Source organism: Gadus chalcogrammus, chromosome 21, assembly GCF_026213295.1.
Source record: "Gadus chalcogrammus isolate NIFS_2021 chromosome 21, NIFS_Gcha_1.0, whole genome shotgun sequence".
In the NCBI taxonomy this organism is placed as follows: domain Eukaryota; kingdom Metazoa; phylum Chordata; class Actinopteri; order Gadiformes; family Gadidae; genus Gadus; species Gadus chalcogrammus.
The window spans coordinates 4,508,733-4,521,994 of NC_079432.1; the positions used below are offsets into that span (position 1 = coordinate 4,508,733).

The window sequence follows — 13,262 nt, forward strand, 5'->3', positions numbered from 1 at the left end:
TTAGTACATTGTCTCTGTTTATATAAAGTTACATTACATAAAGTCAATTTAAAATAACTTAAAAGAAGGAACTTGAAGTGAGCCTGTTAGCCTGATAATTTTCTGATTATCAATAATAATACAACTGCGAATTGTTTGCCTGCATGTGTATTTTGACTTCAAATCGATGGCAATCTGATGAACATGTCATGTTTTCACGTCTTGCCCCCTCAGGTTTAAATGTTTACGTTTGCTAAAAAAATATAATTAGGCCTTTTTGTTATTAGTACTTCATCTAAATAGCCTACTTTAATATTAATAATATTTATGTCTCCAATTATAAATAAATAAATAACAATCCACAATAACAATACAATATACAAGTTATATCACAAGGCTATATATAACGTGTACACTTATAATAACACAAAAATTAATCAAATAAATAAATATGAATGATAATGCTGATCATAATTATCATATTCATATTAATAATTAAATATTAAATAATAAAACCATACAAATAGCCTAGAGAGTAAAAAAAGGCCAATCAATCAAAGCAATGACGTTAAAGGAACAAAAATATATCTTTTAAAATGTTATAATAATATTTCCTTGAAAGGCCCACAATACCAAACCATATATGATCTGACGAGACCCGGCGGGCCTTCAGTCTTTCTCTCTCCACGTCTCTTCCGTTCAACAGGCTGTGGTGAGGACGATTAAGGCTGAATTCCTCTCTGAAAAACGGATAATCTAATATCCTAACCACTGAATCAAAGTAAAACCACCTTTCCAATGCTCCTTCATTTCATCAGACACGAAGAAGAAGCTATAGGATAAATGACTTTTCGAAAGCGGCCGATAAATACCGATATTTCAGTTATCCCAGTTTCTACACTGAAGGTTTTTAGCAGCTGTGGGTCGAGCTTTCCTTCACACAAGAAGGAACGAGAGGAGGTTCAGAGGAACCTGCGGAGATAGCGGGCCTTCAAACACATACACCTTCAAACACACACCTGCACCCACCGCCAAGGGACGGCCGGTCGGAGAATTATAGTAAAAACCACAGCATAATATCAATAATGTGGCATTTACGCATTATCCTACATATGACACACAATCTCCCCAGGAACCACATGTTTCGGACACAAATTGACACAAACGTGTTGATTTGGGTTAAACTGTCCGACACGTGTCGGTTGCTGGATAGCAAATGCAATTTTAATATTGTTGTCACAAAATTAAGAAATTCAATTGCATCACCCTCCACACACTAACAAAGTTACAAATATGGATAAATATTGAATTGAGATAACACTAACTTGGGGAGTTTATCGACGAGGAAACACCGCCTGCAGCGTGCAGTGCAGTGGCGTCTGGTTGGTCACACTGAGGCCTGGGCCTTGATGATCATGTAATTGTGCATGCTTATAATCTTTTGTTGTTTATTTGATCAGCACGGCTTGTCTTCCAGGTGAACCACACAAACACCTCACCAGTGGGATTGAGTGGGCGCCGTGGGGGGCTTCGGAGTGTATCTCACTCTGCACATTGGGCGGTCGATACATCACGGGACCGACCGTATTTCACAATCCGCGTGTAGGCCCGCCTTCTGATGCCACGTAGATCATCGTTTTTTTGGTGCTTAATCAGCGGTAGTTTTCCCCATTATCTATTAGGCCAATAGCTGATGCAGATACCTTCTGCACACAGTGTGCGTACGCGCGTCTGAGCTTGTGCACGCGCGCCTTCCCATTGGCCTACATGCAGTGCAGCGGGGGTACGGGGCGTTTTATCATGCCCCTTGTTTTGAAGGTTACACAATTATTTGAAAATGATCACATAATATTTGTAGAGGTAATCGTTGTTGTTGATCATCGTTCCCCGGGGATTGACATCACATCAGATGTATTTAAGTTGGCTGTATTTAAGTTGAGTATGGCCATTCAAACAGCAGTGTAAACATTCACGATACAATTATGCTGAATCCTTTCAACACGTTGAAGAAATCAGGCGAGATTTGAAGCCGTGAACTAAATGAGGACAATGATACATCTTGGAGTTTTCTGAAGACCACTGCAGGGTCATATAGGTTATATTTAAGTTATTAAGCTAGTTATTAAGTTATTAAGCTATTTAAGCTATTATTTAAGTTAATTTGCATCTTTATTTACCAGAAGCCATTCTTTGTGCGACTAATTAAAATAACACAAATTCCTTTGCAATGAATCTATAATTTACACGACGATTTTTTGTCAGGCCAAATACGTAGAGAACAAATCTATAATCCCTAGGCCCAAAATAGACAAGGACGTGCATAAAGTGATATAGTTTCAACTTTTAAATTGTAATCTATTTCTATGAATATTGTTTAAAATATATTTATATCACATTGAATTTATTCAGCCTAAAATAATCTCCCAGCAATATATTAGAGTTGTATTTATTAGCGGCTAGCTAATCTATTCCTTGCTGCAATCCATTAATCTGATCGTTGATTCAATCTTAAAACAGCTGACAACGACTGAGCGGTCGAGAGTTTAATCTAAACAGACACAGCCAACACTTTCTCATTACTGTTTGTCACATTCATCTAGTCAGATTTACACAAAAGATACTCCTTAAATTTATGACCGATTTAGGCCAAATTATAAATCTGTTTTATACTTAAATAAACCCTCATTTACTCCTGGTTTATTCATAAATTAATAATGCAGCATACCCTTAAGATAAAATTCTTTTTTTTTTTTAAGAAATGCTATAAAGTTGATCTAACATTCATCGCTGTTGTAACCGTTTTTCAAATGCATTCCGTCTGGAGCCAAATCCTTTACGTCAGTCCAACAATGATAACAACACACACACATTTATGAGGAATAAATACCCCCCCACATTTATTTGGACAGCATTTCCTTTGTATATTGTCGTGGGTCTCCAAGTTGTGTCGACTACCACCTTGCTGCCTGGTTCAAGGCCGGCCTGCCCCGCGGTGCTCTGTCCCCCTTCCCCTCCTCTCAGCCTTGGATAAGGAGCACTACATCATGTGGGCCTACTATCCAACACAACCCACATTTCACGACACACACACATTCCTCAGCTCCATCAAATTCTCATTTAGAGACGGAGTGATTTACGTCTGACGCGGTTGTCATGACATCTTTCATTTATTTAATAATGTGTCACAGCCGCCGAGCGTTATTTATGTGAGCTTTCACTGTTTAAAAAATAATGAAAAATCACTTTGTCAAAGTCTTGTACAGGGTTCGGTTTTGGGCTTATCGAAATAATTAGCAGATTAAGTACACCTATGGGTCTGTTGAAAGCATTTGGAGGCACAGGCACGCGCATACGCTCGCGCACACGCACACACACATACGCACACACACACACACACACACACACACACACACACACACACACACACACACACACACACACACACACACACACACACACACACACACACACACACACACACAAACAGCACACACAGCACACACAAACGCACACACACTGAAACAGATTGATTGCCCCTTAATGGCTAAGTGGTTCCTCGGAGATGCTCTTTTATGTGTCAGAAGAGCTGCAGCGAAGATACTATTAGCAAATGTCACGCTATCTAAGAGAAACAGATAAGAAACCGCGCAGGGAGAGAGAAGAGAGGGAGAGAGACAGATATGTGATAGACATCGAGTCTCCACTTGAATGGGATGGAGCGCTCTATTTCCAGGCCGCGCCATTATCTCAGAGGGCGGCCAGATCGTGATAATGAGCAGAGATTCCAGCTGGCTGTTGGTGACACGTTAAAGTCCTACTGGACAATCATGACCCCTACCGTTGGCGCAGCGCCACTGCGTCCAATGAGCTTGTGCGATCACTGCCAATGTTATTACTTTGCACTTATAACAGTGGTTATATTACAGTTTTATAAAATTATACATGTTTTATTTTAATTAGAAATCATTAATTTTGTTAAAAGATTAAAACATTTGTTGTTTTTCCTCCGATGTCTTATTTTCGTGCAACAATGAGTATCCATCTCTATGTGAATCTACAATGAAATGCGACCTGAATAATAACAGATCAGCCCCAACCCATAACTCTCTCCTCCTCCATCAGACATGTTTGACGATTTTGCCGAGGGCCGTGAGTGTGTGAACTGCGGGGCCATGTCCACCCCCCTGTGGAGGCGAGATGGTACGGGCCACTACCTCTGCAACGCGTGCGGACTGTACCACAAAATGAACGGTATCAACAGACCGCTCATTAAACCCCAACGGAGGCTGGTGCGTGGCACGAGCATCTTCTAACACACGCACACGCACACGCACACACACACACACACACACTCCAGCGTTTACTTGAGGAATGCCAGTGAAAACAAATTGGGAAGAATTTATACTCAAGAACTGTTGAGTAAAATTAGAAATATTGATCGACTTCTATGCTGTATACATTAATATTTCTATATTATGGGATTAAACCCGTGTCTGACATACAAGCGATTAATAGTTTGCTCAGATCTCTTCAGATTCATGTTACAGACAATAAAAAAAAAGACACAGTAGACCGTTTTCACAGACGCATCTTCCTTGGATGCCTCCAAACACAGGTGTCCCTCATACCACTTATCACTGGTCTGCTCATTTCATGTACCACTGCACGGGTAACAGAGTAACATAAACTACTACCTGTTCCCTTGTGAAGAGTAGCAGCAGAACCATAATTAGTGTAATGAGCAACACCCGTGTTTGTCCTACGACGATCCCTCTCCAAAGAGTCTGTTATGTTATTCACTTTAACGTAGCATAGGTTTCCTTCTTTTACTCTTTACTCCAAAAACGATAAGAACCCAAAACACTGCATCGGTTTGTCTTTATATTGTGTGGCGGTAATTCAAACGTTTAAATCCAGAACACCCCCCCCCCGCCATTATGTTAATATTGTGTGCGTGTGCGTGTGTTTTTGTGTGTGTGTAGTCTGCGTCGCGGAGGGTGGGGCTGTCCTGCACCAACTGTCACACCACCACCACCACCCTGTGGCGGAGGAACGGCGAGGGGGAGCCCGTCTGCAACGCCTGCGGCCTCTACATGAAGCTCCACGGGGTACGGACACACACACACACACACACACACACACAGAGGGTCATGGACCCCCCACAACCGGCTGGCGGTGGGGTCATGGGCTCCGCTCCCACCCGGGCTGAGAAGTGTCAGAATTTGGCGGTGAACTCTGGGTCAAGAATGTTGTTATGCGATCTGGGTCCTGTCTTGCTCCCCAGTAAAGTAAAAATAATCTCTGACTGAAGCGATATGTTGTAATATGTACCCCTTGATCCTTTAAAGGTGGGATATTACGCCACCAGGTATAGATCTTACATTTTGGCAGTTAAAGGGGTGATATTACTGATTTGTCATTACCAGGCCGTTTGAAATTCGGCCTTTTCCTGAGATTAAGTGACATCATAAGTGAGAGTGTAGAAAACGCAGATTTTCAAAAGGCTTATAATTGCTAATCAAACTCATACCTGGTGGTGTAATATCCCCACTTTAACTGCCCAAATATAATATCTGTAATATCAATATCATATTGGCTTTCCCTCAGTTGTACATGTTGGACCCCACATTACTGAACAGAACTGCTCTGGATGAGAGCATCCTGGGTCCACCTGCATAGACCTTCTATATTTCACTGATCCTCTGCTTATTGATGTCTGTTCTTTATGAATGGGCAGTGACACTGATCGATTGCTTTTGTCTGGATCCAGGTCCCCCGACCTCTGGCCATGAAGAAAGAAGGGATCCAGACCCGGAAACGCAAACCCAAGAGCCTCAACAAACCTCACCTAGGTTTGTGTGAGTTTGTGTGTCTCGGTGTGTGTGTGTGTGTGTCTGTGTGTGTCTCGGTGTATGTGTGTGTCTCGGTGTGTGTGTGCGTGGGCCTGTGTGTGAGTCGCTTTCACACGAGCTTCTTGTGCGTCCATACCTCATGCAATAGATCATTCCCTGGCATGTATTTGCCTGCAGAGATAACAGACACGTGTGCTAGTGGTTTGAGTTGGCTGTGTGCTCGTCAATGGTTAACTCCAGCGAGCGAGTTGGACCACAGCAACACTGATGTACAGCGTGCAGCCACGTTGTACAATTTCTGTTGCGAGCGACGCCATGCAAAGTAGAACATTAGTAGGAAATTCTTTTAGAAATAAGAACGTCCAATAAGGTTGCAATATGGTACATAAGGTTATCCCTCGTTCTTTTTTTTATGTTTGTGCAGGTATTAAAGGTATGATTATTGGGCAGGTATTAAGGGTACAGGTATTAATGTGTGAAGGTATTAAATGCATTCATGTGCAGTCGACAAAGGGCTCCTATTTACCAGCCAAGTTGATGAGCATTCCAAAAACTATGAGGACAAAAAAAAAACTCTATTGGCTAACTTCTCTTAGAACATACATATGACGGATCGAACTGCCAGCCAACCCGGTGCTTTGTTCCAACGGTAAGGCTGATCCACCCACGCCTCTGGCTGGACACGCCCACACCAGCTAGTTTCTGTAATGGCTAATTGACTTCACACCTGGTGGTAAAATAGGGGCCTTTCAAGTCATGGGTATACAATAGGCATGCACTTATATGTGTTCTCTCGGACCTCAGGGTCGCCAGGATGTGACGGCTCCCCTGCAAACACCAGCACCACGCCAGTCGCCCCCCCTGTGGACGAACCACGGCAGATAAAGGCCGAGCCAAACACCTCCAACCTGTACACACACCACAGCACACACAACCAGGTAGGCTGACGTTCACACGGTGCACACACGCCCACCCGTTGGGACTGCTGTATCCGTGGGTTGAATGGGATATATCAGGGGTCCCCCCCCCCCCCTTGACTAGTAACCAGAAGGTTGCGAGGTCGATCCTCTGCTCCTCCTAGCTACAGTGTCGAGGTGTCCCTGAGCAAGACACCTAACGCTAACTGCTCTTGACGAGTTGGCTGTCACCTTGCATGGTTGACTCCGCCGTCGGTGTGTTGAGTTTGTGACTGAACCGTTTGGATAAAAGCGTCTGCTGAATGTAAATGTCAATATCTGAGTAATTTACTTGCAAACTGACGTGTGTCCGTGTCTCGTTCACAGAGTTCCGCCCTACCCTCTTACATGAACGTCCATGGAGGGGCCCTTCCTCTTAAAATGTCTCCTAGGGCCCACGTGGGGGCCTCAAGCTCCAAACCAGAACCCTGGAACAACTTAATCCTTGCCTAGAGTGCCGGGTACCTGCGATATCACGATACCCTGATACAGATACACACAAGCATATGTTCCCAGATGGAGGATGATGTTTAGATAATGGGGGATACGCCGATTTTGCGCTGTGTTGTTCTGTGAGTTTATATCATCCGTCAGCAAAACACACAACTCCACTAAGATGCAGAAATGGATCGGAAACACTACACATCAAAATATATGCTGGGCAATGCATACCTGGTCTGGCAGGAAGGGTTGGTTTTTTGTTGGATCCGAACATCAGAGTATCCTTACTAAAGTGTAGGCTAATATACTTATATTGAACTTAAGGTTTGAAACACTCATCTAAGTATGGCCACACAAAAACATCAAGTGCTTCAACAATACAGTGTTATATACTGGTTTGGATCAGGGTCATTTAAAAATAGCTGATCTGCGTGGAATTTCCCCTCCTTTTAGTTAGTAGCCTAGTCATTTCGTGTCAACTTGTTGACAAACTGTCATGGTCATTTATAATAGGTCATGACTCGTAAACTGGAAAAAGAATACCGGTCAAAACAGCCGGGAAAATGCCACGCTACTCCAACAAATAGTCGACACAACCATGAAGTATAGCCTTTTATACTTACTTGAAAAGTTAGTGCAGATAGTGCATCACTCCTCCAGACAAATTGTCAAACGGCCTCTAGATTGTAACACATGATCACCCTCGAGGCTTGGAAAAGGCCGGCTTATTTCACTTTAATTTAAGAATGGACAAATACATCTTACATTTTCATTACTCAGAGTGATACAAATGTATCACTACTTATGTGACTAAAACGATGCTCACAAATCATGTGATGTGAATGAGTTGACCTGCCCGTAGCACTCTCTCTGTATTGTAACCTTCTAGTGCACCTTTCTCTTGTAAGATATGGAAATGCTTCTCTGATTTAGGTCTTTTTTGTAGGGTCTGGCTAATATTTATATACACATATATACAAATATATATATATATATATATATACATACAGCCAAAACCCCATAACTGTGTAATAAACCTGTTTCATAGTAGATGTGATGTCAAAAATACTGTTATTTTCTTTCTTCAAAATACTGTACTGCAAAAATGTATGCTTTAATTAACCTGTGACAAACCTGGAGAAATATGAATGAACTGGCGGTGGTCTTGACATTTCTACACAATGTCATTATCCTAAATATAAACATGCAAACCTTTATGTAAAAAAAACAACCTCCACTCCAGTTAAGTTGTTGAATGTGCTGTCAACACCACCGACGCAGTGACGAATGTGCGTGTGGAAGATCTCCCCGTGCACCAGCTAATGCCGGAGATCGTTCCTCTATGCCTAGCTGAAGCCCTGCAGAGGACACTGTAATAAAGACAAAGCATTATGCGTACACAACGTGTTCTTGGATTCTGTGTCTCCTTCAGAACGGCACTCATGATATGCACACAATATATATATATATATATATATATACGACATACACACCAAGTCCACACTTTCTTTCTTCTTTCGATTTGTTCCCCTTTACTACTAAAGTAGGACGGATATTATGGTTAGGGTACTTCACTGCCAGCTGTGAGGTTCTGTGAGTGAACCCCCATGTCCACAGCCTCACCTGTAGGCATCCTTGAGTAACAAAGCCCCAATACCCCAACCTGCTCCTTATCTTACCCCACAGTCAGTCCCTTTGGATACAATCATCTGCTAAATGGCTGGTATATACATCTATATACGCCATTGGGTGGACCCTTGGATCCAAAGCGTCTTACAATACCACAAGTGCTTAGCTCCATTCTTTGAGTTGCTGGCCTTACGGCCTAGTAGAGTAAACAACCTTCCGAAGAAGGTGGAAATTCCTCGGAAAACCGTATCCTTCCTATCTGTATGTATTCCTTGTCGAACTTCACAACGTCCTCACTAAACAGGTGAGTCACGCAGCGGTTGAAGTCGTCCGTCAGTCCGTCCCTGATGAACTCTGCGTACCTCGTCTCCACCACGTCTCTCCAGCAACGGAGGAACGCCAGCCTCGCCCCGGCCCGTACGGCCTCGCCCGTCTGGGAGGCCAAACCGTACTCCTGCGCAAACGTCCGTCCCCTCGCCATGTGCGACCCCAGGGTCCGCGGGCCCCCGTCAGAGACCAGCTCTTGCGCCGCTTCAGTCATGGCGTCCACCTCCTGTGTCAGGGCTACCCTCTCGATCTCGGACTCGCCCCCCTCGGCGCGAGTCAGAGCGTCCCTGAAGGAACTCTTCCAGTTCGGCTCCGGCGTGCCGTTCCTCAGAGAGAACTCCTGGTGCTCCGATCCGGCTCCCAGCGTCCGCCTCACCGCCGAGAACAGCTCCTCGGAGAGCAGGCTGAGACCCGCCTCGGGGCGCTTCCTCATCGCCTTCACGTAGCTCGCGTGGTCGCGGCTCGCTCCCACACACTCCAGCTGGCTCCGGTCCACCGCGCGGAACAGCGCCTCCTTGTTCCCCTTGAAGCCCCAGCACCTGGCGTACCCGATGTGCACCGTCACCCCGTAGAGCGCGTGCCACTCCAGGGCCTTCTCCACCAGGAGCAGCATGCACGGCTGGGTGTCCCGGTCCAGACACGGGCTGTTCTGGGTGAAGATGTACACGCTGGCCCCGCGGGCCCGGGCCCCCTCGGTCCCCAGCAGCTCCTCCGTCTGCCGGACCACCGGGTCCTCGCTGTGCTCCCCGCGGGCGTAGTCGGGGTAGTAAGGCCCATACATGAACACCTCCTGGCGCGTCTCCAAGGCCGCCCACGAGTGCTGACGGGACCCGGGGCCGCACTCCTCGCCGAAGTCCCGGTGGAGCTCGAGGAACCGCTCGTTGACGCGGCGGGACAGGAAGGTGTCCCGCGTGCCGCCAGTGGCGGCGGGCCCGGGACTGAAGTGCTCCAGCGCCTTTCTGGCGGAGTATCGGGTGTCCACCCAGGAGGAGATCCGGCTGAGGAGGGCGTCCGCGTCGCTGGGGCCCTTGGAGACGTGGCCGTAGGTTTCGTTAGGAGTTTCGCACGGGTGACCGGGGCTGTGGTTGTGAACAGCAAATCAGGATGAGATATCAATCCCAGCGCAGTGACAGATTTATGATGCATGACGCAGGATGAACACTTCTCTGAGCCGCAGGTTAGCAGCAAAAAAAACTTGGCAAACGTGGATTCCCAGAAGCAAACTTGTTCCAATCCATGCCTAGTTAAGCAGTATATTGTATGTGTAAGTGTTCCAATGCCAGAAGGAAGACTCGTTATTATATTTATGCCAAGACAGAGCCACACAACTAAATAGAGCATCAAGCACCGATATACATTGACACATTTAAACTTTGAACAAAGAATATACATCAGAATGTTTTTCAAGGCAATGCTTCAGAGGCAAAACACTGAATGAGTAATTTGTCACGGTAATCTGTGAGTAAACAGTTTCCCATTCTTACTTTATGACGCCGTGACATATCCTCAGATCCTGGTGTGTTGGCATCCCAGGGTTGGAGTAAGGATTTATATTCTTGAGAAAAGATGCAAAAGCTTTCTTTGCCTTTGATTGGTTCCAGACATATTTATTTTGTTTCTGCTTTAACCTATAAATTTGTACAAAAAAAAACCTAAATGAATACAGTCATCAGTTGGCTCAAGTTAAACAATAGACAATGGAAGTCAGATGTCGTAATCGACGTAGTGTTTTGATTTTACTCGGGGCGTTCAAGGTAAACTCTCGTCCCCAAGCCAACCTCATGACGCGAACAGGTTGGGCAGGACGCGCGCATAGCCCAAACATTTACTCACGGTGCCCTTAAAGTTCAATGATACATATAGCTCTAATGATAGCTCTAGCGCCATACGGTAGTTCAAGGCAGACAGTCTTTTGTGTTAAAGAAAAGTGTTAAATCTACACTATGCTAGTTACCCTATGAGTGTCTTGATCTGTGGCTACAAATAGTAAACACTGCTTCTCAGACGATAGCTACCTATCGCCCAAAGTGGACCAGAATGAAACAATTTGGATGGATTGACGTAGTGGATGTGCATGTTTTGTAGTTTAGAAGAAACTTTCTAGTTTGGACAATAATACCGTAGTTGTAGTTAAAATCATAAAGTGCAGGTATAATGGGGAAATAAACTTTTTGCTCACATGTACCGCCGCTCCATCCTCACGACTGCCCCGCAGAAGGCTGTGATCTGTAGACCGCGTAAGTTTGACTCACATCCCCGATGGTGCATGCTTGCTTGCTTGTCATATGCAATTCATCCCAGGCTGATCCAACCGATCTCACCACAATGGTAAAATGAAAATCAGATCTAAATCAGATAAGGTCGAAAGGGAAAGGTGGAGCTCTGAGTCTCTTACTTAAAATGTACCTAAGTCTGACGACCTCCAGTGTAACAATTTCACTCTGCTTCTGGAAGGAATTAGCTCCGCCTCCTGCCACTTGTCAGTTTTACACATTCTATCTGAGCTCAAGGGCTCTTTCATGTTTTCTTTGCGTTGTCCTACATTTTGCGCAACATGCCCTAGTGCCAAATATTCAAGTCTCTCTCTCTCTCTCTCTCTCTCTCTCTCTCTCTCTCTCTCTCTCTCTCTCTCTCTTTCTCTCTCTCTCTCTCTCTCTTGTAAGTGTTTCTTTAATGAATCAAATCTGTAATTATAGTCATTTATATTGTCAGATTTCCCTTTGTATGGCACAGTCGATCTATAAAAGAGATCATGGAGAGGCATGTCCCAAAGAACAGATCTGGTCTGTGCTTCCATAACACGCTGATAAACATGTTGGACTGGATGCTGCGTGTAAACTATGGAGTAGCCATTAGCCTGCAGCATGTTGCATAGGGTCTATGACCTTTGAGTCAAACACATCGGTTGTCGAGGGAGATAATCTACAGAAACCCGTTCAGGCTATCAGAAAAGACACAACTTGAAGAATGTGTCTGTCTGTCTGTCTGTCTGTCTGTCTGTCTGTCTGTCTGTCTGTCTTCATGCGACAGTATTGGGCTGAAAACTGATGTAGCTCATTCATCGATCCAGCTCAATTTTATGGTCAGAGGAGCGACCACAATTTAAATCATGAGATAGGCACCTGTGTTTTCCCCTACTATTACGCGTGATAAAGGCCTGTGTTATTCAATGATGTCAGTCGTCTGGCCTACCGACAGAGGGAGACAAAATACATGAAAGCGGTGGACCTAATAGTCTTACTTTATACTGTATATACGCTCCTGCCTTTAACGAAAGCGCGTAAGCCTATATCAGATATATTTTTAATTAATTTCGAATTAAACTACCACTAATGGTGAAGGGCCTAATTTTTTAGACCTTTTTTGTATAGGAGGTCAATATGTCGATATTGACACACAAAGGATCCGATATTGGCCAATGGTCAATGGACAATGTGTGTGATCTTAGGCCTCTATCCCTGCCATGGTTCAATAAAGGAGAACAGCCATTATTAGTGTTATGAGTGACACCTGAGTGGTCCTGTGAGGACGCCTCTGTCATCACACTCATTTTGCACTGAGCTGCCAACTTCACAGATTCATAAGAAAAAGCTGACACTTTATGAATTACTAGTGCATGCTTACTTTTTTTACAAAAAATAACATCGACCAATTTGTATGCTACGACTTCCAACAGGGCAGACTATATTAGGCCTATGCTCATCATTCCTGAATACAGTTCCTATACGACATTATAATAGGCTGTGACATAACTATCCACATTATATGATGACAGAATATCGACGGCAAGATAGGGGGCTGTCGGACGGCTAGAATGGCCTCTCTCCAGCCGACCTGGGGCCTGGATCTCCTCTTTCACCACACCCGTGACGTCATGGCCAGATTATCTCCGTCTCTCCCCCATCGCTCAACCAAACAAATCCAAAATGCGGCCACGAAATAAAATACATTCACTTTATTTTAAATGACTTTTCATCAAGCATCACATACATCATAAAATGTTTCTATTCTATTTGTGTTTTCTTGTTTTACAGTACAATTTGTCTATTATTTAACGTCGCGTTTTCTATTCCCTCCC

The 13,262-nt window shown here is 44.4% G+C and overlaps 2 protein-coding genes across 2 annotated transcripts in view; one reads left to right on the forward strand and one right to left on the reverse strand.

Annotated features, from left to right (window-relative positions):
• Positions 1 to 9,156, forward strand: part of gata4 (GATA binding protein 4) — a 10,402-nt gene extending 1,246 nt beyond the window's left edge. Inside the window, exons 2-6 of the mRNA XM_056582003.1 lie at positions 4,102 to 4,268; positions 4,962 to 5,087; positions 5,750 to 5,831; positions 6,636 to 6,769; positions 7,115 to 9,156. Coding sequence (XP_056437978.1) covers positions 4,102 to 4,268; positions 4,962 to 5,087; positions 5,750 to 5,831; positions 6,636 to 6,769; positions 7,115 to 7,240 — 635 coding nt within the window. The 3' untranslated portion in view covers positions 7,241 to 9,156. The remainder of the gene's footprint in view (positions 1 to 4,101; positions 4,269 to 4,961; positions 5,088 to 5,749; positions 5,832 to 6,635; positions 6,770 to 7,114) is intronic.
• LOC130375011 (uncharacterized) lies at positions 7,413 to 11,662 on the reverse strand. Its single transcript, XM_056581998.1, has 3 exons — positions 11,364 to 11,662; positions 10,669 to 10,812; positions 7,413 to 10,263 (listed from the first exon to the last, which is right to left on the reverse strand). The coding sequence occupies exons 1-3, from the start codon at positions 11,450 to 11,452 to the stop codon at positions 9,054 to 9,056; spliced, it is 1,443 nt and encodes a 480-aa protein (XP_056437973.1). The 5' UTR covers positions 11,453 to 11,662; the 3' UTR covers positions 7,413 to 9,053.
• Positions 11,663 to 13,262: the final 1,600 nt, after the last annotated feature.

What these genes read in the sequence shown, in the direction of transcription:
- LOC130375011 (XM_056581998.1), bottom strand. Translation starts at nt 11,452, where the DNA reads ATGCACCATCGGGGATGTGAGTCAAACTTACGCGGTCTACAGATCACA. An exon ending in AGGATGGAGCGGCGGTACAT is followed by an intron (nt 10,813 to 11,363) that starts GTGAGCAAAAAG and finishes ACAAATTTATAG; the next exon opens with GTTAAAGCAGAAACAAAATA. An exon ending in ATATGTCACGGCGTCATAAA is followed by an intron (nt 10,264 to 10,668) that starts GTAAGAATGGGA and finishes TCACAACCACAG; the next exon opens with CCCCGGTCACCCGTGCGAAA.